Genomic DNA, 27389 nt, shown 5'->3' with positions numbered 1-27389 from the left:
CATCGCTCAGGAGGAAATGTGAGTGTAAGCATTCAACCCCTCTCTCATTTCTCCTCTCTACATTGTCTGTTTGATATTTTGTAGTTGGAGATCGACGTGCACTTTAAACGTAGTTCAGTTTCCTCTTCAGCCATGTACCTGGAGGTCATTGAGAGAAAATGCTCTCTCTCTCTCTCGAAGAGAATAAAGTACAGAAACATGCAGAGACGCCTGCATGCTGACTTGTCCGAAGAAGTCGAAGAATGACAAGAATCCCGCGCACGTTCAAAGAGAATGAGTCGTTCTCAATCATTGCTCACATTCTCCTTCATCTGCATCTCTGTTCCTGTGTGGCGACGGACTGGAAGTGACTTTGTGTCTGTGAATGTCTGAGTTCCTGTTCAGAGGATTTAATCTGGTTGTAAATATTTGCCTCGTGTGCATAGCTGTGAACAAGGTATCGTTTTCGCCCCCCCATGTACGTGTGTGAGTGTACAAGATAACTCAACAACACATGGGCGGATTTACACCAAACTTGGTGAGAATATCACTTGAGAGGGGATCTCCAGATGATTACCGTTTGGAGCTGATTAGTCGAAGGTCAACAAAAATATGGTCGGAAAAACACATTTTCCAAGATTCTCCGCAAATTATTGGATATGAAGTGATAATCAGAAAATGGTATAATGCATATTTCAAAACTTAAAGGGCTGAACGACATGACCTGAATCTTATAGAGATGCTAAAATAATCTGATCATATGTTTGGAATGAGAGAAGTAGGGCGTCACTCTTAAGTCAGAAAATGATGTCATATAGTGCATACATTTATGCCACCAATAAGATTAGAGACACAATCTACAGCTTGTTTATATTAACCAATCATTCCTATCAATGTATCATATGGTATAAAATGACATAATTATGAATTGAGGTCAATGTAAACAACGTAGCATTGCCGAATGGGGTTATGTACAGCGAGTGCAGGTTATACGTCTGACCTCTGATGCTCTTCAATTAGTTCATGATCATAGCTGTGATAATAAATACTTGTCATACCATCACTTTCACTTTCTACCTGAGACTGAGTCAGATGTCACACGTCACTTATTGCTGAGTAAATCTTTCACAACTAAAACAGTCATTAACACAACTCTCTCTGACTCTGAGGCAGACGATATATTCTGTTATATCATCATTGAACCCCCCCCCCCCACACACACATAATGGATGAATTCAATTAAATAACAGACACTGTTAACATGATGGTGAATTTTTTTTATTGAACTTAACACTGAACTTCCTAAAAGAGGACAAGACTCATGATGAGGAAAAACTAGAAATGATCCAAATTGAACAATACATCTGTCCAGTGATCAATAACATGCACATCATGGACCACATTGTCAGTAAACACACAGACCTACTGTTGTCCCACAAAGACAAACATACGTCTTAAATATTGCTTCCATAAATGTGTTTCATTAAAGGATTCATCTGTTCTGGTTAAACTTTCTCTTGATCCCTTTCGGTCTAAAAAAAGAAAAAGGAAAAGAAAAAACACTCCTCACAGCAGATAAAATAAAAATCTGTTCAACACATCATAAATAAAGCCTTTGACATTCATTCTCTGCCCTATAATTGCAAGTAGTGTAAACCTGTTTTCTTCTCATCCTCGCAGAAGCAAAAATAAATCAAAGTCCTTTTTCAGTCTAACCTTATTTGTGATGATAAAGGCACATACGCAGTAGCTGGCAAACTAAATTTCTGTAAACTAAAGGAAAACGTCAACATTTTCACATTAAAAGTTTATGATCTGCAACAGAGTGTGGCAATTCTGTCGAATAAGGAAAAGTGTTGCAGTGTAGTTGACAGAATAAATAAACATTTTACTCTTCAAAGCTTCTTTCAATCTAAAAAAAATAGCCGAAAAATGAGAAATAACAATCACAATCTGTCGCTTTTCACTTCACATCCCCCGAAGGAGGGAAACTTTCAGGATATCAAACATTACTACGAAATAAAAAGAAAGAAAAAGAAATATTTCTGTTAAAGCGTAATGCTACGATACCTTATAGACAATGTTGTGTACCATTCTCGTACCTTTGCCACGTTTATTCAACTCATTCAAAATAAAATGTAGCAGCTTCCTTATTTTTCTTTTGACTAAATGTCAATTTGCATCAACAAAAAAAGGAAAATGAAATTAAAATACTGAAACAGATCTTGGGATGGACGTCCTCATGGCTACATTGCAAAGAGAGTATTAAAGAAAACCGGTGGACTAAAACAAGTACATGAAATGTAAATCGTGAGAAATTAAAACGTTGCTGTAAATGTGAATGTTTGAGAAAAGTGCTCAAGCGGTTTAGCAGTCTTCACTTCATCCGTGGCTGTACATTTCTAAATCGGTTTGTCCTATTGCTGTGTTCTTTGAGCAGCTTCGCAAACTGGTTCCTGGTTGTTCCAGACATCTGCTGTCAACTGGCAGTTGGAAAAACCTCCAACAAATCTAGAGGCCAAACACTTGGGGCTCTAAAACAGTGCTCTTTGTCTGTCTCTGTGTGTGTGTGTGTGTCTGTGTGTTGTGTGCTGCTCTCACAAAACAGGTCTGACTTGATCTTATTCCTATCACTGAAAGAACCGGGATCTCATCCTCTGGGATCAAACAGTTACACCCAACTTGACTACACACAGATAGTATCAACAGAAAACCTCTGAGCCTTTGTTTTAACCTGTTTGGAGCAGAGATCACGTGATAAGGGAGAGAACGTCAAATTTCAGGGTCAATTTAACACGACCTTCTGTATTTGACAACTTATCTAATATGATATGAACTGCATGAATAGATTCAACCTGTTTCCACTGGTGCTGAACAGAATTATTTGCAAATACCATCTCCTTACAACCCTAGGTTTTAGTGTGATGTGAATATTATCAGTTTGAATTTACATTATGAGCTGCAACATGCACTAGTTACTGAGAAAACACTATATAGCAGAGGAAAACCCACACAACACATGACTGAAAGACTTAGGAAAGCAAGACCTGACAGAGGTAGCTGACAACACCTAAGTCCAGAATGACACGTACGAGTCAAGCTTATAATTAAAGACTCGGAGGGTCACATTTATGAGAGGCACAACCACTCTACGCCAGAAGCTACTACAATTACAGCTCTGAAGAGGAGAGGGTAGGCGAGAGAAGTCCTACCAAACCACCACTTGTGCTGCATCCTAGTGTTGTATTTTACTTCTTTTCCCAAACGACACTCAATTCAAGCTGTGGCGGCAAACTTCCAGAGGGCTTCTCGTTCAAACTCCTCCATCTCCTCCTCCAAGGAGTCATTGTCCTTCTGCCCGTCGCCTTCCAGGACGTCCACCATGTCCTCCAGAATGTCCGCTACGTCCTCAGCAAAGTCGCCGAAGCGAACCCTGTCGTGGACAAACACGCCGTCCTCAAAGAACTCCGCGGTCAGCTTTCGAATTTTGTCCTTGTTCTCGGACACAGACCCTTCGAGCTTGCTCAGGTAGCCCTCCAGCAGTTCCTCAAACTCGGGCAGCTCCACGGCGTAGAGCCCCTCCTTGCTGGCGCAGTCGTCCACAGAGGTGCAGCCCAGCTGGGGTTTGAAGTTTCGTCTGAGCTTCTGCTCCTGGTCTCTCCAGAAGTCGTTGTGGTTGTACTGGTGAGTCTGGCGGGACTGGTGATGCTGATTCTGCTGATTCTGGTGGTTATGGTTGTGGTTGTGGGATTTTTTACTTGGCTGGGTGTGCCACGGCTTCTCCTTCCTCCGGTCCTCTCTGTCCACCCTGCGCTCGTCCTTCTTCTTCTCCCACTCGTCCTGGTGTTTCCTCCATGCCTCTTTGTGCGAGTTTTGCTTCTGGGGCTTCCACTCCTCCTTCCTCTTCTCGTCTTTCTCCTTCCATCCTCCCTCTTTGCCGTGCTTCCACTCTTTCTCTCCTCTCCACTCCTTCTTTTCTTCTTTCTTCCAGTGGTCCCGCTCAACGTTTTTACCTTTGTTCCCTTTCCATTTGGAATCCTGTGGTTTCTTCTTCCCCCACCTCTCGACTTGTTCAGAGAGCTTCTTCTGGATCTCCTCCAAACTGTCGGTGACGCGTTTCCTGCTGCCGCCATGTTTTTTCATCCCCTCCAGTCTCTGTCTGCTCTCCTCCAAAAGCACCTTCTGTCTCTGGAGTTCCTGCTTCAGCTTGACTCCCTCGTTCTTTTCCTTTCTCCTCTCGGGCTCAGCTGCTTTCTGGTCACTCTGACCATCTTTGACACCGGGCTGAGGAGCTGGACCAGGAGTTGCTGGAGGCATTTTTTGATCAACTGTAAAGTAAGTATAAGATATTAAAGTTAAAGTAAAAAAAAATATCACTGAGAACAGTTATTATTGCACAGTACCCTCCTTTTTGCATTTTCATTTCAATAAATAGTAAATGACTTAAAAAATACAGCAGAAAAGACGATTAAATCACTTGATTTACTTCACATCATACCTGTGAGCTGGTTGAGTTCCGTCACTCTGGCCCTCAGACTCTCCAGCTCTTTCTTCAGTTCTGGCAGAGACGACAGCTCCTCCTTCAAATTTGCATTTTCTTGTTCCAGATCTGCTTTTCCTTTCTCATCTCCGCTTTCTGACACTGATTTAAGTGCCGACTCCATTTCTTCTTTCTGAGACTGAAAGAGAAAGAAAAATAGACGGTTAAAGCCTAGTGCCTTAATCACACAATACACAATTTGGAAAAGTGTTAAATGTAAATATGCCGTGGCAATGAATTGAGACATCATGGCCACATAAAACAACATAATTTGCATGAATATGACTGTACACTGACCTGCAGTTGAGCCTCTAGCAGAGCAATGTGTTGGTTTTCCTGTGTCAGTTTATCCAATAACTCTTTCATATCCTGTGGATCACCGCTAAGCCAGTCCTGGATGGAAAATCATTGGCAAATGAATAATACAAATATTTCAAAAATAATCCCGTCTTTTTATCTTATCATTTGTCTGAAAGTTGTGAGTTTTCTTTAAAGGCAGCACTGTATGGACACACACGGACAACATATACCACTGAGGTTGAGTAAATGGAAAGAGAGACAGTGGAACAGACCTGGCTTTTTTCTCCATCGCTCAGTTCAGAGGCGTCAAAATCACCTGTCAGATAAGAAAACACATCTTTCACACAAGTCTGACAACAGACTGATTTGTTGACACAGCTTCCAGGCAGTCCTACAGCAACATAAGCTTCTTTTGTTGTGAAGTGCATTTTCTGAGGCCAGGCCACAGCTACACAGAAACTATTTATTTAGACTGATTATTTGAAATTACTTTTGAATGGTGTAATATATTTACTTTACCAAGCTAATGGCCTGCACCTCAATTTAAGCACTCTTATCATCCAGTGAGCCCTTCCAAAGTGACAAAGAGTGTTATGGTACAGTTAGAAATGCGTGTTATTAACCACTGCACGAAGTGTTAGGCTGGATAAGTGCTCGGAGAAGCTACTGAGTATCAGCCAGCTGGTGCAGAAGCTTACACTGCTGACTAATCTAGTACTAGACGTACCATAATCCAGGTCAGAGGGGAAACCTGTTGACACAGTTCATTATAGTCAACAAGGTCTGAGAACAGACACCGTACTGCTGCTGAAAACATGCTCATGTATTTTTTAAATACTGGCATTGTCAAATAAGGTAATGCGAAATAAAAAGAATTACAATAAACCCTAAAACTGTCAAATCTCTTGCAACAGGTACAAGCAGGCGATACACAGAAAGCAAAAACTGTCAAAAAGCATTATTAAGGGTTAGGTAATAAGAGATTTGTGCAATAAAAGAAACTTGTCTGACTGTAAACAGTGAACGGAAGAGACTGAAAGAGCCTGATTATTCACTGTCTAAACCGGAAGACACAAAATTGCCCGTTGCCCCCAGAGGCTACTTTGTGTTCAGATGAAAGCCGATGGGCTCTGAGATTGGGTAATAATTATCTTAATCATGTCTTTTTATTGTTGATACGGTAGCAACTTTCCCTTTATCTGACCATAAAAGCAGAAACACACTGGCAAGCTTTGTTAGACGTAAGAGGAACTCACCTGAGAGGAAGAGGGAACCTAAAAAGAGCAGGATCAGGGCTCCCACAATGCACTTGTTCATGGACAACCATGGCTTCTCCTCCTTCACAGGCAGCTTGAACTCCACTTCCTCGTCCTCGTCGTCCTCGTCTGACGTTCTTGATCTCGGCCCCTCAAAAGGCGGGATGTTCCTCCTCCTCACGCCATCATCGAAGCCGCTTGTGTCGCCAAAACTAGTGGATGGCTCTGAGAAAAGTAGAAACATGACAAAGAGGAAGCAATGAGTGACTTCAACAAATCATCTCCACGTATTTGGCAACAGCAGAAGAAAAACTAGACTTAATTCCAAAATCATAATCATCTACAGGCAGACTGTCTCACACAAAACACTCAGAAGTATGTGAACACATGTGCTGTAAAACTCAACAGTGTGTAAACACTGTGTAAAAAAAGAAGAAAAGTTAGTGCTGCTCGTGACATTTACCCACTAAATTACAACAACAGTAATTTCATGCATGGGAGTTTCTTATTTTCTTAGCTGGGTGTATGCCTCTCTGTAATACTGATAAATCTCTCTCCAGCCGTTGGTGTGACACAGAGAAGAAACACGTTAATCAAATCTGCATGAAGACTCTCATTTCATTTCTCAAATGAAGGCCCCATGTTCTCTGTGTGGCAGCTGGTTTATAGAGATGGAACCAAATATCATATAACTTGGTTATACGACTTTGAAAACTACACAATGAACTGACGTGTCATCGACCTTAAGATGAGTCCGGCTTTGTTACTTGGTCTTGATTCCCTGAGTCACAATCTGGTTTCATATTGTGCATGTTTTTACATTAGCTAGTGCTTAAAAGTATCCCACAGCAAACACATATTCCAGCATGGACAAACTGTACACAAAGCCCTCAGGTTATTCTAGCCTTGACATATCTTTCATGCAGCATCCATTCCATACCATCTTCTTCCTCTTCTTCTCGCTCGTCCTGCTCCCCTGTCTCCCATGTCTCTGTTGCCTCTTCCTCTACCGCTGCCTCCTCCTCTGCCTCTACTGAACCAACAGTCTCTGGTGCAGGACTTTCATCGACGGGCTCCTCTGGCACCAGGCTCTCTGGGGCAGGGCTTGGCCGCTCGGTGCTTACTGGAGCAAAGCTAACATCAGCATCGACATGAGAGGGAGGATTGATGGCTGTAATGGTCTCTGTGGCAACGTTAACCTCAGGTTCAACGTCGAACACAGGACTCTCCTCAGCGGGGCTCGCAAGATCCTGCTCTACATCAGCAGGCGTGTCAAATGTTGGGTTTGCAGAGACAGGGAGATCAGTCACGGGAGCAGAGCAGGACTCCTCAAACTCAGATGGGAGTAGTTCAGCAGCAGAAATATCAAGTTGATCCTCCATATCAATGTTGGTAACAAAGGGTGTGGCCCCTAGGAGTTCATTGTCACTGCAGGGCGAGCTGGTGTCAATCTCATGAATAACTGGAGCCTGGCTCTCCATGTCGAGGTCTGGGGGGTCCATGGGGTCGTCTGGAATAGGACTCATCTGGGCCGGACTAGAAGGGATGGGACCTTCACTGGACACTGGAGACGTCTCCTGACAAACCTACAAGTAGAGAGAGAGACATTTGTTGCCATCAAGGTGTCTATTTTGCAATAAAGTCATATGATTTAGTTTAACGTGCACCTGTCTCCTTAACCCTACATTGTATAAAGTATGTCTCTACCATTTAATGGATTCCTATGTGGCTCCAAGTGACAATTTCAAGAGAAAAGTTCTCAAGTGTTAAATGTATATTGAGCATAGGCAGTTGCATATACGCCTGAGAAAGTTAACCAAGTTAAAAACCAGCATTTGATCGAGCATCACACTCAATTGAGCACCGAGCGTGACTGAAAACATTTAATTAGACTGGTTTCTATAAATATGTGCAAATTAGTGTGGCTTGATTGAACTTAAGGGGAGTATTGGGCTTTGGTGGAGATAAACACTCTACTGAGTTCCAATGTAATTATATTAAAGATCTGGCCTGTGCTGAACTGTTAAAACTCCACTGCAGTTACAATATGCTGGAGAGTAGGTATGTAAATGTGGTCAGATTACACAATCAAACAAGAAATTACACGGAACAAAAAAACCTCACAGTTGTATATGCAAATATGCTCCGGGCTAGGATTTGTTCTTGATACATTTTTTGGTATTGGCATGATAATAAAAAACAAATTAACATCTGTACTAAGTAAGATTATTACGTTGTTTATTGTGTACTAACCTGATGGCCTTCCTCTGACAGGACAGTCTCGACTGGAATGTCACTTGGTTTGAACTCCACAGCAGCTCCTGAACGGAGATCAACACAGTGTCAGACTATAATTTGAAATGTATGATGTCACAACCCATAACCGCAGATCTTGCTCCAGCTCCGTTCGCTGTCAGTTACCTGCCAACTCCTCGGAGAGACTGGGGACGTCGCCCAGGCTCTCGGTGCCGTCATCCACAGGCCCGACATTCTCAACAGCAGCTTCCTGTGGAGTAAGACGATCCAAAAAGGTCAGGCTTCCTACAAGTATTAACATTAACACCTATAGTACACGTATTGGCAATGTTGACCTTGACATTTACAGCACAACCGTTAAAAGGGTGCGAGCTCGCCCTACACACATAAATGCCCGGACTGAGGGATGTAGTGATAATTCTAGTAGATCACAGTTATATTTTGTAACTTGTGACGTGTCATGTTGTTGTCTTGATTAACGATAGGTAATCAGATTACTTCCATAATGATTTCTGACAACTGCTGCTACAAACTACAGTTCGTTTGACTTATTGTCAAATTAAACATTATACATGCTCCTATATAATTCTACACTGTGAAGTAAACACTCATATTAATGGATTCAAATGTGTCTTGTTTAGTCCTTTACTCTCACTGATATAAATGGAACTTATACAAACTATTCCCCCTCTGTAATTCAACATCACCACATACTACAACAAAAACTGAGCACTCTAACCATCATGAGGGCAGAATTATTTTTGAAGGGCTGCTGTATTAGCCTCATTTAGTTTCAATGAGGTGTTCTTAATTAAATTTATGTAATTTAATATATATTCTGAGGAGGATCTTTGGTTGATATCAATAAGTTTGTCATGAATTATCTGATTTAACACAGTCACACTTAGACAAAAATACCTGCACATAAATACACCATAAAAAAAACTAACAAAATAAAGTCAGTGGCAAACAGATTAATAAATACACACACATTTCATGATTGTACATTGGACCTGGACAGAATCTAATCAATTGGCCACAACTTTCGCTGTGATTTCCTCAGCGTGGGCGTCTCAAGGCTGCAGGTTCAGACATGTTACACGAGACAGAATCATACAACCAACGCTCCACAGTTATATCCAGGCCCACGGATCTCCAGGCACTTCCCCCTGATGTGTGCCCTGGATCTGGGGTCTTACCTCGGGGGAGAGGAGGGTCCAGCTGTTGGTCGAGGACGCACTGCTCCCTGTGCTGTTGCTGTGGTCAGACATCGCCGCCTGCAGGCTCACTTCGGCACAGCACGGTTGCAGATTCGGCTCAGTGATATTCTGCAGACAGAAACATGGTGAACACGCCTGATGCATACGACACATGCACTGTTGGGGTTACAACTATCTCCTGCATGCATTGATCTGACTGCAGCTTGGTTATTACAGACACAACAAGCAGCATAGGCATTGTCTTACACGTGAGAGTCACATTGTGTCTTCTCACCTGCAGTATTCTGCTGGTTGTTACATAAAAGACAGTCTAGGAGGAAGGGATTATGCATTTACGGGACAATTTGGGAGCTAAATCGTCGCACACATGGAACTAGGAGCAGATTGCCGTTGTTATGCAACAATATGGTGGCGCCCACACGATAGAGCTGCGCAGTTACACAGCAGCTTCCAGTCAGATGGAACCAGAACCAGCTGATCACATTCACTTCCAGCCAAAAAGAGGATCCTCCATTGATTCAGAGCCCCGTTGTCCGTTCAAACCACCAAACATGGCGAGAACCACCCGTGATGCGGGGACGAGTCACACTCACCTGACGCTCGTCTACTCGGCTGCAGCGAGTAGGGGGCACAAATGACGGTCTGTGGTTGTTGTAGCAACCGAATTCAAGGTGGAGACGTGATGGTAAACAAAGGATGGTGGACGGGGCTCTATCTCCCACTCCCACTCCCACTCTTCCGCGTTCCCAGTCGGGCCCCCGCCGCCGGCACCTCGCCTCAAACAACACCCGCTGCCCCCCGCGTCGCACGAACAACACGCACACGGTTTTATTTACCGGAGCTGCCTCGCCGCTGTTTTCCTCCGCGTCGCCGTTTTGTTTGGGTTTATTTTCTCCGCTTCTCTCTTCCGCTGAACTTGGGAACTTTGGGAATTCCACGCTGCGTCACGTCGACCAATGCGCCGTCTCGTCCAATGGGATCCCGGCAAAGCCCCCGCGGCGCCCGCCCCCGCAGCGAGGCTGGACCAATCGGGGGAGAAGTGTCGCGTCAGGGTAAAGAGACAGGGCTCTGGTTGATTGACAGCTGCAGGTGACGGAGGCCCTGAGTGTGTTGATAATGCAGCTTCATGTGTGACCCATGCACACACACACAGCGTTCACACTCACACACACACACACATGGTATATATATACTGCAGGGAGAGGCTGCCTGCACCAGCCACACACTGACACGTCTGCAGAGTTATATTTACACTGAGGGACTTTACCACATGGACATCCCCTCCGCTCCTGTTGCTCCTGTGTGGACGTCCATTTCATCATCTGACTCCTTCTCTATTATTAGTCTGTGAACTGTTTTTTTCTTTGATAAGCAAATGTACACGTGTCTATACCTTCAGGCCATCGTGTTCCTAAACTCATAAGACGAACAACCATCTGTTTTCCTGCCTGTTTGCACTTTATTTGGAAGAACAACCGAGACACACACAGTGCAATAACTGTACATACACATGTGCATTAACTATTCACACACACTCCATACAGTTAAAGTTGTTACTTCATTTGCAGCGAATGACACACTGCACTTTTAGTTTTGTATTGTATTGTAAGCTCTTTATACCTTGCTTTGATTCTAATTTAACTATTGCACTGCTGAGCTGAGTGGTTTCTTCTTGTCCAACAACTTTCATTGTACTGTCGACCGTGTGTTAACTGCATATGACAAATAAATCTTGAAACTTGAAACCTACATGTCTGCACATGACTGGATTAGCTGACAGCAATCAAATGAAGCAGACAACTTCGCAGGGGCCACCCAAGAGCCCCATGTTTAATTAACTGAAACTGTCATATATAATGGGCGTCTATAGGTGTTTTTACAGGCGCTTGAGGGTGTGAATACAGTCATGCCTCTGCATGTATGCAATGAGAACCCAAACAAATCACTGCCATTAAAATGATGTGCTTAACCAGAAGGTTTCAGTTGGTTATTATTTTAATATAAGTGACAACACTATTCGATACAAATAAATAAATAGGCAAGTTGATATATGAATAAATACATAAATAAAGTAAAGTTTGATCAGGTTAATGTACTTAAATGCAAAAATATGGGAAGACCTTATAGTGTTGCAGACTAGGTGTTGCAACAAGGAAAATGCCTGGGGTCAAAATGAATCTACATGCCACTAACTTTTGTTTAAAACTTTACAATTTTGGTTGAAGACTAGAACGTCTGATGTGTATGTGATGGTGGTGGGGGCTTGCACCTACAATTTGATATGAGTATCATGGAATTGGACCTGGAAATATGCAATTTTATTGGTAATATGGTGACAGAATGATAACTTTGTAAACTTGTTGTCATCACTCTGCAGATCCTACTGCAGCTGCTACCAGATCTTCATAGCGGACAGACATCGGATCACTTTCTCTAACAGACTGGTTCAGCTCTGCTGCTGCAAGGACAGATCCAGGAAATCTTTCAATAACAATAACACTGTGCAACTCTTCACCTCTGTCGAAAGGTGAACTCTCAAAACCCTGATATATAGTTCCTCTCCACAGCAAAACTCTCAGCTCACTCCTGCAATAACTGTGAATTTGCACGTTATATACATATTGTATTTTGTATGTCATGTTCCTACCTACCTCATTACATTGTCTTTAAATGCAAACAACTACTGCACACTTGTCTATTGTTCATAGTTTTTCATGTCAATCTATCTATCTATCTATCCATTATGTATCTCTCTCGCTCTCTCTGTCTGTCTGTCTGTCTGTCTATCTCTCTCTTGCTCTCTGTCTGTTTATCTATCGCTCTCTCTCGCTCCTTTTCTGTTTGTCTTTCTGTCTCTCTCTCTCTTTGTTTATCTATCTCTCTCTCTGTCTCTTTATCTATCTCTCTCTCTTTCTGTCTGTCTGTTTATCTATCGCTCTCTCTCTCTCCCTCTGTCTGTCTGTCTGTCTGTCTGTTTATCTTGCTGTCTGTCTGTCTGTCTGTCTCTCTCTCTCTCTCTCTCTCTGTCTGTCTGTTTATCTAGCGCTCTCTCTCTCCCTCTGTCTGTCTGTCTGTCTGTCTGTCTGTCTCTCTCTCTCTCTCTCTCTCCCTCCCTCCCTCCCTCCCTCCGTCCGTCCGTCCGTCCGTCCTCCTCTCTCTCTCTCTCTCTCTCTCTCTCTCTCTCTCTCTCTCTCTCTCTCTCTCTCTCTCTGTCTGTCTGTCTGTCTGGTGCAATAACATTAAACTATTCGAATTTGGCCTCGTGGCTCCCTATCAAAAAACCTGGGGGATGTTTTCTCCAGCCAATCGCAAGGCGGTGGGGTGATGGCGTCAATTTCCTGCGACTGACCGAACTGACCAATGGCAGGAGAGCTGCTCGCTTCGATTGGCCAATGGGGTGAGGCGAAGTGTATTTGAACGGTGAGAAGCGGGCTCGCCGACATTCGAGAGGGAAACAAAGGAGGCGGAAACATCCCGCATCTGCAGCGCGTCAAAAAAAAAGAAAGAAGCTGGAATAACTAACTGTACCCGCGTCAGGAGAAGCTGTCAACCAACAAGGTAACTTCTCCACACGTATGTTTGCGTCGCGCGTCCGCAGAAACGTCCGATTTACTGTTTACATCCTCGGAAGTTGCCAGGAGGTAAAACTCTAGTTCTTCTCGGGCTAACTTTAGCGACGTTAGCTTAGCACGGCTCGCCTAGCATGACGACCTGAAGCTCGCTGTCACGCTCCACGCTAAACTGTGTCGCTAATGTGTTTTACGTGTGTGACTGTGAATGTTGACTAACTGTGAATAAAACCCCTCCAGCAGATCCCATCATGTCTCACAAACAGATCTACTACTCGGACAAGTACGACGATGAGAAATACGAGTACAGGTGAGCACCACATGTACTTTAACTGTGTCAGTGTGTCACTGTTATTCCACAACAAATATAAGTACACCCAAGGTAACATTGTACTGAGACTGTCATGGTTTATGATGCACTGCTTTAACATTTCTGTTGAACATCTGTGTGTTCCCTCCACAGACATGTAATGCTGCCCAAAGACATCGCAAAGCGTGTTCCCAAAACCCACTTGATGTCTGAGACCGAGTGGAGGAACCTGGGTGTCCAACAGAGCCAAGGATGGGTGCATTACATGATTCACCAGCCAGGTATGTCCTCTCGATGCTGGGACACCGAGCGCGTCACAACAACTTAGCTGAAGATGTACCAGGAATTAAAAAGCTGCCCTAAATATCCCATGTTGATATGAGCCTGATTTTGTTGGTAAACTTTTGACCTGGTCGCGTTTCCTGTCAGGGCCCCCACGCTTTGGAACAATCTCCCTGAGAAAATCTCTTTTTAAATGCCCTAAAGACATATTTTTATAGGTCTGCTTTTTCCTAACCCTGATATTAGTGTAATTTTAACTTTAAATAATGTTTTGTTTGTATCTAGGGACAAGGACTGACTTAATTTTGCTCATATCGGTTAATTCGGTTTATATTTTCCCCCAAACAAACGGTCGGGTTTCCCCTACGTTCTGTCGTATTACTGCTGCATGTCCTCTCTCTTTACTCCTATTGTTCATTAATTGTAATCGAGGTACAACTTTTGATAGTAGTGATATTGATTTGTAGTCAAATCGCCCTATTTTTATCTTTTCACTCTTTCCTCATCTGTAATAATTTGTATTTCTGTATCTGTGCTCTATTGTTTTTTTAATTGGTTCTTAGTATTTGTTATTAACCGCCTCCCATTGTCTGCCTTACATTTTTCATTTTTAACGTGTAAAGCACCTTGTTACTGTTTTTTTTTAAAAAAGGGGCTGTATAAATAGTTTATTATTAGAAGTCTGCTGCTGGAGCTAGTAGCAGACCATCACCAGACTGTTTGAGACAAGTCTTGGTTTTTGTTAGTAAATATCATTGGGATTTGTTTTGCACTAAAGTTTGTACAAGTTATGACATTAACAAACTGTGCAAAGACACCTGAAGGGGCCAACCTGCAATCTGAAGCTGTTGGATTGAAAGTGTTTCAATATATTTTCCCTAAAGTATAATACTGTAATAAATGAGCTGTCACTAGGTTTTGGCTCTAATAATATGTGAAAAAGGATTTGAGTCTTTACCAAAGTAAAGGATGACACAGGGTTAAAGTTTATTTTACTGTCACATATCTATAAAATGTTTCTGTATGTTCTAAGAGAAATTGTTTTGACTGATTTATAAACTGAAACTAGGCACATGACACAGTATAGAAGACTAGAGCTATTCATTATGTTTAATAATGTGTTTTTTATTCAACTGATCTTTAGGCTACTCAGGAAAAAAGAGGAACATGAATGCCACAGTTCCAAGATGCCAACGTGGCTATTTATATTTGTCACGTTGGTCGGAAGATTATTTTGTCTAGTTTGATCAGCTGAGCAAATGATTGGCTTTTTTGTTTTATGACAAAATAAATCCTTTAATGACTCTTGTCGGGTGTCTTGCATTCAAACGTGCACTTTTACACCTTGTTGAAGAGGTGTGCCAGTTATTGGTTAACATTTCAATAGGTTTGGTGCCCACAAGCATATGGACAACAGATGTGAAGTCACACCTTCCATTAAAACCAAAAAAGGTTTAATGGCAGTTCCAAGAGTCGAGTTTCCCCACTAAGAAAGCATCACAGATGTTCAAGTATGGTTATCTCTGCTGACATATTGCCCTTTTCTTTTTTTCGTCCGCCTCCAGAGCCGCACATCTTGCTGTTCCGACGCCCTCTGCCAAACCAAAAAGCATAAGTGAGCGATGCTCTGGGTCCTCAGAAGATCAGCCCCACTTATGTGCTACAGATCAACGCATCAAAATAGGGATCATGCTGTCAGACTACCAAGGTCTCTTGTGGTAGGTGACTTGTAATTTGGGCCTGATCACGGTGGACCTGGATAAGGACTTTCACACTTATGAACAATGGTTGTGGAACGGAGTTTGCGTTGAAGGAACAAAATCATCACCATTCTCGTGGGGGAAAAGACTTGTGCACGTGTTAACAGCAACACACTGTTTGCCAGAACCATTCAGATCAGCCAACACTGTCCCTTTGTCTGAATCTGTCCGTCCAACTTGCCAAACCTGCCTGGACATTTGAGCTTTTTAGAACAATTGTTAAAAGATGTGGGGAATCAAACATGTGAGTTATTCTAACAGAGTACATTCTGGGTAAAGCTCCGGTCACAGCACAAGCCAGGTAGGAAAGTTGGATCCTAAATTCAGTTTCACTCAACTTTGAAATGTCAAACTGGGGTTTTAAGTGACGTATTGCTGCTCCGTTTAAATGACGCTGTCAATCAGCATTTAACAATTTGTAATATACATGAAAAGCTGCATCTATAGTTGTCACCTAGAAACTAGTTCTGATCACTTTTTCCAGAAGAGCGTTCATCAGATTGAGGCCTATTTAAAACACACTTTTGTTGATGGGTGATTGTACTAGTGAGCTGCTCGGTATTTATGAATGTTTTGACATCTCTGAAATAAATGTAAACTTTAAAATCTCATTAGTTCCGACGTGTGTCTCGACAGTATTTGGAGTTCACAGCTACTGTGTGGTTATGCTGGACCACTCGACTCGTAAGATAAATACTCAAAAAGATAAAATACCGGCAGTTGGCGGCTTTAATGGCAAACGCGACCCTACAATGCTCTTATAGAATAAGTGGAGATCACAGATGTTGGAAAGGCTGCCGCATTTATTTGTTTGGTGTTGCATGAGATCGTTTGAGGCCGTGACATTTCTCCTTTTGAATACTTGCACCCACCTATAAGTACTGATCTGTCGATGCCTTACTTCCACTCACTGAGCTGCTCTGCTGTCATGTGGTGATTTTTGCCTTAACGTTCTTCAGTGACGTTGTACATTTTGTTGAGTCTGAAACACGTGTAGGCACAGAGCTGCTTTTCTTTTTCAGGGTCATAAAATCTATATATGGGGAAAGTTGTGATGTATTCTCTGAAACAACTGAAATCTCATATCTTTGGATTTAGTGTACGTAGGGGATTGACCCGGTCTGTTAACACCAGACTACTGGATTACTACAGATGAAGTGTAGAATGGATCATGCCTCACTTTGCATTGTAACATGTTGCAGCTGCATTGAAATGAAAAAAATGTACTCGTCTGTTTTGCAAAAATGTTTTTGAATAGTCGGTGCTGGAATATCTACAAGTATCTTCACTTTAATCTCTTAGCTTTTATCCAATCATGTCGTGTTTGGTAAAATCAGCCAGACAACAGCATGAAATTCTTTTGACTACGCTCTTATTTCTCATCTGTTTCCTGTCTCTGTCAAATGTAAAATAAAGGAAGCTCACATTTGGGCAGTATCAGGTGATTTTAATGTCCTTTCCAACAGCCGACAAACTTCTGTTAACTGCACGTAACGGTGTCACACCAGACATTTGAAAACCACAAAGACAATGATGTGCACCTCCTCTGCCAGTGGAAACCTGTCACATTGTTGTATTGCATTCATTTCATGCAAATGTAATGTGCACAGGGCACACCCGCAATAGCACAGGGAAATCAATCAGGCTTATTTTAACATCTCTTTGTGCTTATACCGCTCAGAAAATAAATGTAAACCTGGTTTAATGCAAAATGTTTTCTAATACAGCTGTGTAAGTACATTAGAATATTATATAATAGGTCTTAAATATGTTTAGGTAGGTATTGATTATTTTAACGCTACTTCAATCATGCTTTAAAATGAGTTTTCCAAGAGAGCTGTTTTGGTGGCATTCTTTCTCAACGATCCAGATATTGGAACGTTGTAAGACTACAAACAAGATGCATGTGGAACTAACAACTGAGTCTACAAACACTAGGTCTGAATTTACCTCATTACACTCAGCCTAGCTGTGGGAAAGACTCGATACCTACTGTACTGTCTCTGCCTGCAGTTTGAGGGATAACGTGTCATTTCAGGCTTATTCTCTACTCTGCTACCTCACTGCATCTTCAATTATGGGGAAGTGTAAGTAATTCTGGGACTGATATTCATATCTGTTGAACTTTACATAAATCTTGAATTCCATTTATTATAATTATATAAAAAGGTTGTTGAAACCTGCATAAACCCTGTTATGTATTTACACTGACATGGTTTTCTGTCAACGACTTCCAGTAAATTCAAAGCTTCTGTCTGACTCAATTTGTGTGTTAGTGGAATACGTGGCAGCTCTAACTGTGCTGTAAAGTTTCCATGTGTATGATAATCGGGTGTTGCGACACATCTCCTCACTCTACCTATTGTAGTATAATGGGATGAGCCCTGCTGCTATAAAGCTGTGATCTGACAAAATGTGCAGGCGTGTGTGCCAGATGGCGCTCTCTGTGAATATGTGATATTATGGTGTGTACAGTTGGTGGTTTTCCAGTGGCACAGTGATACGGCATCTGTTGTCTGGCACTGTGACCGGACTCTTGTTTTACTTATTAGTTGCCTGTAATTCAATTCCAATTCCTCCATGTGTAATCTGGGTCTCATTTACGGGTAAACGTCTTTGTGAGCGTAATGGACAATATTTTACTGAATGGGCAAGTCGTTACAGTGCGCTGTCATAATGGGAGAGGCAGACGCAGCATCTGCTGGCCATTTAGCATTTATACATGCTGTGGATTATTGCTGAACAGAGGTTTTAATGAACAGACTGGATCATTCAGAGGATTTGTTGTTCATTTTAAGAGGATTCAGCTCTTTGTAAATTAAGTTGTCTTCTCTAAGAGCCTGTGATAAAAAGCACTTTATTCCCATGTGAGAATTTTAATCCTGAACTAACAGAAATATGACAACAGTCATGACGAAATCCTCGTCTGACGAAAATGACTTTGTTACACAAATGTTTGGCAATCACTCATTTTTATTTAAGGACCCAATCCCTGGAAGGGATTGTTGTCGTCTTTTGTGTTCGTATTACATTTAAAAACAAAGAAAACTTCCTATTTCTCATCATGCTCAGTTTCATTAGACTTAATTCTCCTGGTCAGCGCATAATAATCAAATTGAGACTAAATATAACCCATTCACCGATTCAATGCAATAATGAAATTCTCAAAAGAGCAGGATGTGAAAAACGGAGCCTCAACGATGTCTCTGCTGTGATGCAGTTTCACACATTGGACTGTGGAGGGCAGTACTACACAACTATGATAAACAGGGAGACTACATTAATTCAACTGGCTCTTTTTTTTTTCATATATGCTGCATTGATCACAATGTAAACACAGAGGCTGCTCACTGAGTGTTATTTAGACAGAATCATCAGCTTCTATTTGTCACATTTCTGTGATGTTTTGCTGCTCTGATCTTTATCTGTTAGTCTTTGTCCCACATGCATTCAGACTGATTCGATGCAAACAGCTCGTTGCAACAGTCAACATTGTAGATATTATCCACACAACTTTTGAAAGTCATTGGTAATGGAGGAAAGAAAATATTCTGCAAGTCACAGGGAGATGACGATTTCTGGAAAACCTTGCCCAGGTATAATCACAAGTCTGTGATGGTCCGCAATCTGAGCCTCTCGCTGAGATCCAGAGATGTGCCGTGGGCAGAGAAAGACGCCTTAAGGTGGAATAAGAAAAAAAATTGCTTGAGCATCTGCCAGAAGAATCCTCTGAATTGTGCTGAAATTAGTTTCCTATAGGAAGCCTCAAGGTAAACGAACCTGAATCTGGAACATTATTTACAGAATAGCTTGGTGCAGCAAGATGCTGAACCAGTTTATCAGGGCGATGACCTTCTATTGAATATCTACCAGTCAGCATTCTTCCCTTATAATGTTATTACCAATATCACTGCTCAGTTTTCAAAGACGAGGTTTAATGGTGTTCAGAGATTACATGAGAGCAAGTTTAAGGGGGAAGTGTGGTTGAGGTTTGAGCTGAAACTATCACTTATTTTCATCATTAAGCTCTGGATTATTGTTTTAAACTATCCATTCTTTTTTTTGGCCAAAAAATGTAGAAAATTGTGAAACTGCCAGATTCCAGTCATCAAATGGCTTATTTTGTTGAAACAAAGAATCAATGTGTTGACTTTGGGAATATTTGACATGTTTGCTTGAAAAATAGTTTAAAGGCTTGCTTATATGTTGGTGTATTGCTGTTTGTTAATGGTTGTCCTACCACCTCGGTCATGGCCCCCTTTGGAAACTGAAAAGTATTTTGCCCCATGTGCACCATTGTAAAAAATCTCAAACTACTGAGGGAACAATAACAACACTGGTAAAGTTGAGCTTTGGAAATAACATTACCCAGAGATTATTGGTTCCCATCCCAGATGCTGTCACATCGGGGTTGGAAGATAAAAAATAACTTTTTGGTCTCTTTCTCCAATCATTGCTTTCCTTTTGAAATACTATATAATACTGTGAGGGTAACTTGCTCACCTCTAAGTTTGGTCTCATGACCACACAACTGGTTTCACAACCACTCATTGTTTTTACCTCAGAGTCAAAAGCCAGATCATAGCCTTCGTGTCTGAGGTTTTCATCCAGATCATCAAAGACGGTTCTGCTGAGGAAGGGTGAGACTCTTAGTTGAGAGGTGAAACATGTCAGTATGAACTGAATCCCTCTGTTGCTTTTCAATGTGTAATTCTCTTTATAGGTTCTCTTTAAGATTCAAACAAAATACACCCACTGGAGAATGTGTTTTTGCGTAATGACATCTCATTTATCTGTCTTTTATATTCACATGTCAAATTCTATTGTCTGAATTAACATGAGCCTTGCTGGCCTTTTAGTATGATGTCTACTTTGGTTAGTGTTTATAGGAGATGACCTAATTCCCCCAGATCAATAAATGTGACAGTTTTGAGGTTTCTATTGCTTTTATTGTGTAAAGCACTTTAATGCTTTACACAATAAAAGCAATAGAAACAATACCCCATCGCTCCATCCACCCACAGAACAAAACAAAAAAATGTACTTACATTTTTTAACCATGCTCTTTGAAGTTACTGATGAATAAAATGTACTAAATGCACAAATTAGTTTTTTTCCTTCAGATTAAAAAGTGAAAAAAGCCTAATAAGACATTTCAGTTTACATTTTGTTGACTTTGAGACATGACAGCTACTTTTATACAACATGGCATTGAATCATGGTTTGGATCTGTATTACCTTTCAATATTGCCATTGGAAATTGCCATTCTATCTCCAAAATGTCCAAGTGTCATTAGAGTTAACCATGTATATGAATAAAGCAAAAGTAAAAGCCGTGAGAGGAAAGTGTGATGGAGAATGATGTGGTGTGAAGATGTGCTCAGAGACGAGAGAAATAAGAGGAACGTTTTACATTTGGGGGGAAAAAGAGTCGAGATTCAAAGAGAGCCGAGCCGAGCAGAAGGTCTTTACAGGAGCAGGTAGGAGAGAGATGTGAATGGAAAAGAAATGAGGGAGAGTCAGCGAGAGGGATAAGAGAGGCGAGAGAAAGAAGGTCAGACAAAGATGGGAGAGTGCTCTGGCGAGAGGGGGTATTTACGTCTAGTGTCGCTGGCGCAGCGGGACGCCTCCTAAAAGGAAGCCAAGTTTGATACAGAGTGCGAGAGGAGAGGGAGCGGCTGTTTGAAAGACAGCTGATGGAACAAAGAGCTCCAAATTGCTCCATTAGACTGTCCAGAGACCCGTGTTCTAAAAATACATCTCCGGACGGGCACCAAATAATTTATAGGCCTAATCTATCAAAGTATACAAAACCCCGCCGATTCATTCTAAGGTTAATATTGTGTGAAACAACAAACTGTCTGTGATAAATTAATCTTTGAATAATACATTTCGGGAAAATGTATAATTCAGTTAATGTGATTCACTGATTCACCTCAGACTGATACTGTCACGAAAAAAATTAAATGATCCACCGGCCACTAAGACGCATGATGTGAGACCTTGGGGCCACAAGGGCAAATCTGGCAAAAACGAGTGTCGTATATTAAATTAAAGCTGGTGGGGATCTGTCCAGAGGCAAAGGCGCACTGCCGAGCACATTACAGACGACAGAAAGGTGGAAAATAACCCCTTTCAACTTCTAATACAATCTATGAAAATTCCCCACTGAGTTTCTCACATGACAGGTTTTCTCATGCAAAATGAACGAAAAGAAGAGTGACTGTCACTCGCTGTGAGGGCTTGTTTTACCTAACTATCAGTGCTTCAGTTTTCTCAATGGACTTGAATACTGTGTACATTTGGTGTACTTTGATGTATAAGAGAAAAAATATATACGTAAGTGTCCAAATGTCTCACAGAATAAGTTTCAATAAATGTAATTAAGTGCTGTATTAAAACATGATATGAGTCGGCTGTTCAGGTCACTGTCTCCTAAGAACATAATAAATCAACTTGTAATCTATATTAAGCTACATAATTACAGATTTAAAGTATTGCTCAACTTTCACCGTTAATTACTGTCTGAAATAGCTTGTAAGACTAACACACTTTTGTTATAATCAATCAATCATACTGTTTTTCTCAGGTACGATTTAAAATAATCATACATCCAGTCTAGTGTTTAACAGTTTCCAATTTTACAGGTAATTAGTTCTGCAAGACCAAATGAGGACATAAATTAAACTTCCAAGGAGCCGTGTTTAATATCGCATTAACGCCGTTGAACCGTGGCGGTGTCATAAAATGGAGCGACGGGAATAACCACGAAAAAAAAACAAGAGTAGAAAGTCAATGAGCGCCCGTACGATGTGGATGAAAGTCAGCTCTGAACCTCGGGTCAGTTTTGTCTAGTAACAGGATCAATAAAGTTTGGTCAAACATGATGATTGGGTCCTCAACAATAAGGAAGAAATAAAACCCAGAGAAAATATCATTACTTTTTACTATTATGAATGGAAAGTAAAATTACAATAAAAAGAGCCTCGTATATTCAGACATTCTGCAACTGTTCCATTTTATGTCCCTGCATAGTCGAGCATTCAAGACGACACTGAACACATAAATAATTATTGTACAAACCTGAAACTACTCTTTCAATTGGTAACACAAATTAAATAGATTTTTCCCAAATGGAAATTATTGATCCTGTTCGTATAACTTAACTTTTTAAGTTGATCCAACAATTTTCTTTTTTCCGTGCACAATCAACCACAACTTTGAAAATACTACTTTATTTATTCTAACACAAGCTCACTACAGTTTATACGAGATGTTTTTGTAGCAGCCATGTGTGAAATCAGCCGACACATTTTTTTTTTTGAACCTACCGGAGATCCATCTGAGCGTTCGACAGCCAGATTGTTGATTTGTTCAGGCAATTAATCAGACGTTGTGACCCCCACCGCCATCAGACTGCTCGGTAAATGGCAGCCGATTTGGCAGAAAAGCGAATAATGGTTGAGGTTGTGCCGAATGCACAGTCTCTCCTAGAGTGGGGCTCGGGATGCAATTTACTGCCCAAATCAGGGAAAACTAAACGATGCCGACCTAAATCCAACAGGCATTCTTCTTTTTTGTGTCTTAACCCGAACTGAGCCGGTGGGTTTTCCCTGATTTCCGGCACGTGCGGTGTAAAAAAAATCGAATAATTAGCCCAGCCAACATGACAGCACCCGTGTATCATTTTAGAATTTTAGTCTGGACCTGGCCTGGGTATCCACGCTCCAGTCTCTCCGGCTTGATGTAGTGTTTTGAATGCACTGCATCTTTACCTTCAAATTCTCACCGTGTCCTTGTTTTCACCGAGTCAAAGCTTCGTCAGTAAACAAGCAGGAGTTTCATCTAAGATCTCAAATGAGTTCATCCACTTAAGTGCAACTGAAACCTACAGCACAAGGTGAAAGGCTGAGGCAGCGCCTGCACGGGCATTAATTCATCCGCCCCTACCAATCACTTCTGTTGATAACAAGGGCCTCTAATGGAGTCAGCCGGTCAGCCATCGATCTGGTCTCAGGAGGGACTGGCACCTCTGGCGATACCGATTTTTGGTGTTTGGTCCAGGGCGCTGTGCTGCATTGATCCCACTTGCTCATTGGACTTTATGGCGTGTTTGTGTAAGAGTTGTTCTATGAGTTGGTCTATTGAAAAGGACGTCGAGATTGGCAGTTCTTTCATGAGTCGGCCCGTCGGGATTGCTAGCGGCACACTTGGGCCTATAGCAGAAAAAAATCAGTAATGGCTGTCGATATGAGCCGCAGGGGTCAAGCTGCCTGTACTTATAATGCTGCACTGTAAACACATGACACAGCGTTTTAGTCACTCAGTTTCCTCTCCATCACTCCCCGGAGCTAACCTCAAGGCTGACAGAAACATCATCCAACAGTATTTTTGGATTATGTCCTGAGACTCTATTTAAAGAGACTTTCGTTCAAATTGAAATCCGCCTCAAAGACTGTGGCCCTGACTCGCATATTCTTCGCGAGAGGAAGGTTATGAATCAAGTTCGGGATCGACCGAGCACTTTATCTTGATTTTCAACCTTGGCAGATCCTTTACGGGTCTTTTAAACATTAGTATATTTCTTGCACTGGCGAGTGGCGGTCGAAGCGTCTGACTGCTCTCTTTATGTAGAACAAGGCGACTCAATGTGGGCTGATTCAGTGACTCATTCTTTTAAATGAGGCATATTAAACTGCACCTGTTGGGAGCAATGGAGTGCGTATGATTGTGCCCAGGGTATCGATCCAGCGGGAGGGGAGCTGGGGGAGGACTTCCACATGGCCTTGATGTGTGAGATGCCGTCTGGACCTGGAGACTGCGCTATCGATCAGCATGTTGAGTCCTAGGGAGCCTCTTCATTCAGACCCCTTGACAGCAACGCACTTCAATAACAACAGCAATCAATGGAAATAGTTAAATGACCTCACACAACTGACACGTTATGAATTGCCTCGGCGCCGTGCATTTATTTCCGTGGATTATGGAGCACTGTCTGACTTATTGACCACTCGTGAGACTACTTATCCTCCCAGAGGATAGACATTGTGTCAAACTGGAGCTTAGTGTTTATGAACTACACCCCCAATGAATCAGTGAATGTTTACCTCCCTTCCCTCGCTGCTGCAAAAATACCCTCTTTGCATGATAGATGGGCAATGGATGAGCCGTTTCCCCCTTTTCACTCCTCACTGCTTATAATCCAAACACATTTGGGTGTGATAGTTGTCAAATGGTAGCGGGTAATCAGACACAGACAAAAATGAATAATGCATCTCAATATGTCTGGCTATCATTGTGTTGATTATTGTTAGAATGAGCTAGAGCTCTGTTGTTGAGGAAGAGATTCAGTACAGCTCAAGCTCTACGTCCAGCAGTGAAATGTACATACATTCATATACACTCTGTCTCTTTACCTTGTAGTATATGATACATATCTATGTACTAATTACTGCAGCCGCAGCTCAATTACTGCAGGTCACTTATAGAATTTCAGAAAGAAAGCTGCAAACAGAGCAAGCCAAGCAAACGGCCCATTCCAATCAGGCAGGTTTTCATCAGGCACTGAACTAGTGATAGAAAACTGAAGCATGATACCAGAAAGTTCCAAAAAGTCAGAACTGTAATTGTCACAACCTTCTCCATATATCGTAAGCTCAAGAGGCGATAAGATGGGTAGTTAAGTCGTCCATCACTTCACTTTGCCCCAGTAGTGTAGACACATTGACAAACGGTATAATGCAGACAATTGAGATTGATACAGCCGCAGAGACGCTCGGAAAGCTCCGGACATAACAGAGCAGACTACAGCAGCAAATGTGTTTTTCTCACAAAGTACATCTCTGCACAACTGAGTTCAGAATCAAAAGATCAAGCAAAAGAGAAATGTCAGAACTATGCAGAGCGCCGAAGAGGTGAAACGCTGCGATTTTTCAGGTACAAATTATTACGTCCTTAATTATTACATCCAAAATGGCAGATGGGTGTAAAAACGCACCCATTTGCAGCAATTTATTCTTCTGATTCACTGGGCGTAGAATGGTGTGTGGAGTGGTGTGGTGATTTGTGAGGATCATTACAGCGAGAGGCCAGTGTTTAGTAGGAGGACTTCTCACATCAGCCTGAGTGACAAAGACGGAGAGTGAAAGTGTGAGGAACTAATGAGAACAGCATTTAGCCACTGTTAAACAGCAGAGCCAGGAGGTGCCATGCTGGAGAACAGGGTGTATTATTGAGTCGTTATAGCCATCGCAGAGCAAAAGATGTCCTCAACTGCTCAGTGGCATATCCAGGGATTGAAGTGAACTGAACTCTACTACTAAGAGCTGCAGTGTTATGAGAAGACAAAGAATGGACATGTATGATAAAGTGGCATGAATGTCCACAGCCTGCATATAAAACCTGTTATCTCTCCTGGACTGAGAGTGTGACATTTCGCTGCCGCCATTTGCGTGTTGACAAGCCCTCTTCCGTTTTTTATCTGAACCTTAATGTTTTCAGCCCCACTCTCCGAATTAGCTGTCAGCCGCTGTGGTCTCCGTCTCAATGCTTCTTTGCAGCTCAAATGACTGAATTAGGCTCTACCTTTAAAGATAATTGCTTAATTGGGGTCTTTTCATATGCTGTCGGCAGCCGAGAGCCCAAGAAAGGCTCTGATAACTCTGTAATTATGCGGCTACAGCAGATATACGCATTTGAGGCAGAGCTGCGAAGAATGAGCCGACAGCCTCGTGCTCTCTGCGTCCACTCCTCCTCAGTGGATGTTGAGATAAAGTTGAAATTGCACTGCCTCTTTCAATACAAGTACACGGGTATTTGTGTGTGTGCGCACATGACAGGACCGATGAGTGTTTCTTGGTGTATGAAAGAGACGTCAGAAGATGTCTGAATCTAGCGAGGCTGCAGGTATTTCTGCGAAAAGTCTTTGCTTTTGCTTTTATTCGTGCTGCACTCTCACCGCCTCCTCTTTGAAAGGTGGAGGAACGCTATTACATGGTACATCTTCCTCCTTCTAGTACAGCTTTTGAATACAAAGTGTCAGATGAAGCCTATTTGTAGGATGTTTCAGGGAGGACCATCACATACATGACGGCCGATTTCACCTGAGCCATTTTTTCCGACGGCTTACCTGTCAATACAACTTTGCCCGTAGAGAGTAGGAGAGATGCACTGTGGCAGGGGGAGAGGTAAATACATTTATGGTCTGAGGTGAATAACAGCTGGGTGTCAGAGGGAAGAAGTGGGAGCTGGCGTAAGGAGGACTGCAGCCATAGCAAGAAGAGAAAGAGCAGGGGGGAAGATTAGTTTTGCTCCGGTAACGACAGATCATAAAAACACAAAGGGGAGGAAAGAGGAGATGAAAAAGAGAGAAGGGGGGAGGATTAGTGCCAATTCAGGAATGACAGAACATGGGGGAGTAAGAAAGCGAGGGGAGTGGGATGGGAACAGGGAGGAATCCTGGGAGTTTAGTTAGGATTAGTTTTGCTCCAGGGACTGGGGATTGAAGGGAGGGAGAGCGAGTTGGCTGATCTGGGTGGCGTCATGAAAACAAAACCTCTTATCAATCAATTGTTGACAAAGTGAGACGCAAAGCAATCTCTCTCTCTCTCCACTCACCCTGCACTCCCAGCCCTCTGGGATGTGTTTATCTACTGGACAAGAGTGGCAGCAAACTTTTATAACTAAAGATGCAGTGGTTAAAAAAATAAAAAAATATAATAAGTTGAACTGCAAGAAGACAAGTATAAATTTGCACATTTATTTAAGAAAATATATCATACTGACAGTGATTCCTTGACTTTTAGCACCAGAAGATTGACATTTTGGGCATTTAGTGAAATATCTTGACAACTTTAGGATGGATTGCCTTTAAATTTGTTAAAGCCATTGGGTACCATGGTACCCAGTGGTTGAATCC

At 42.0% G+C, this 27389-nt stretch overlaps 2 protein-coding genes across 5 annotated transcripts; one reads left to right on the top strand and one right to left on the bottom strand.

Moving 5' to 3' along the window:
• Positions 1–1241: 1241 nt before the first annotated feature.
• On the bottom strand, positions 1242–10715 carry pbxip1a (pre-B-cell leukemia homeobox interacting protein 1a). 3 transcript variants are annotated; one of them, XM_035182043.2, is made up of 11 exons: positions 10388–10715; positions 9531–9659; positions 8497–8581; positions 8329–8396; positions 7016–7661; positions 6076–6300; positions 5547–5570; positions 5092–5135; positions 4817–4912; positions 4478–4658; positions 1242–4307 (listed from the first exon to the last, which is right to left on the bottom strand). In XM_035182043.2, exons 2-11 carry the CDS (start codon positions 9600–9602, stop codon positions 3256–3258), a joined length of 2493 nt encoding a protein of 830 aa, XP_035037934.1. In that variant the 5' UTR covers positions 9603–9659; positions 10388–10715; the 3' UTR covers positions 1242–3255. The 3 variants fall into 3 exon arrangements, with proteins under 3 accessions (XP_035037934.1, XP_035037935.1, XP_035037936.1); XM_035182044.2 differs by lacking the exon at positions 10388–10715 and adding an exon at positions 10145–10371; XM_035182045.2 differs by lacking the exon at positions 5547–5570.
• Positions 10716–12818: 2103 nt separating this feature from the next.
• On the top strand, positions 12819–16901 carry cks1b (CDC28 protein kinase regulatory subunit 1B). 2 transcript variants are annotated; one of them, XM_035182047.2, is made up of 4 exons: positions 12819–13109; positions 13364–13430; positions 13584–13711; positions 15278–16901. In XM_035182047.2, exons 2-4 carry the CDS (start codon positions 13372–13374, stop codon positions 15325–15327), a joined length of 237 nt encoding a protein of 78 aa, XP_035037938.1. In that variant the 5' UTR covers positions 12819–13109; positions 13364–13371; the 3' UTR covers positions 15328–16901. The 2 variants fall into 2 exon arrangements, with proteins under 2 accessions (XP_035037938.1, XP_035037937.1); XM_035182046.2 differs by having other exon boundaries at positions 12823–13109; positions 13361–13430.
• The last annotated feature ends 10488 nt before the right edge of the window (positions 16902–27389 follow it).

Source organism: Hippoglossus stenolepis, chromosome 17 (assembly GCF_022539355.2).
Source record: "Hippoglossus stenolepis isolate QCI-W04-F060 chromosome 17, HSTE1.2, whole genome shotgun sequence".
Lineage (NCBI taxonomy): Eukaryota > Metazoa > Chordata > Actinopteri > Pleuronectiformes > Pleuronectidae > Hippoglossus > Hippoglossus stenolepis.
The sequence above is the reverse complement of the archived record's forward strand: the minus strand, read 5'-3'. Positions and strand labels throughout refer to the sequence as shown.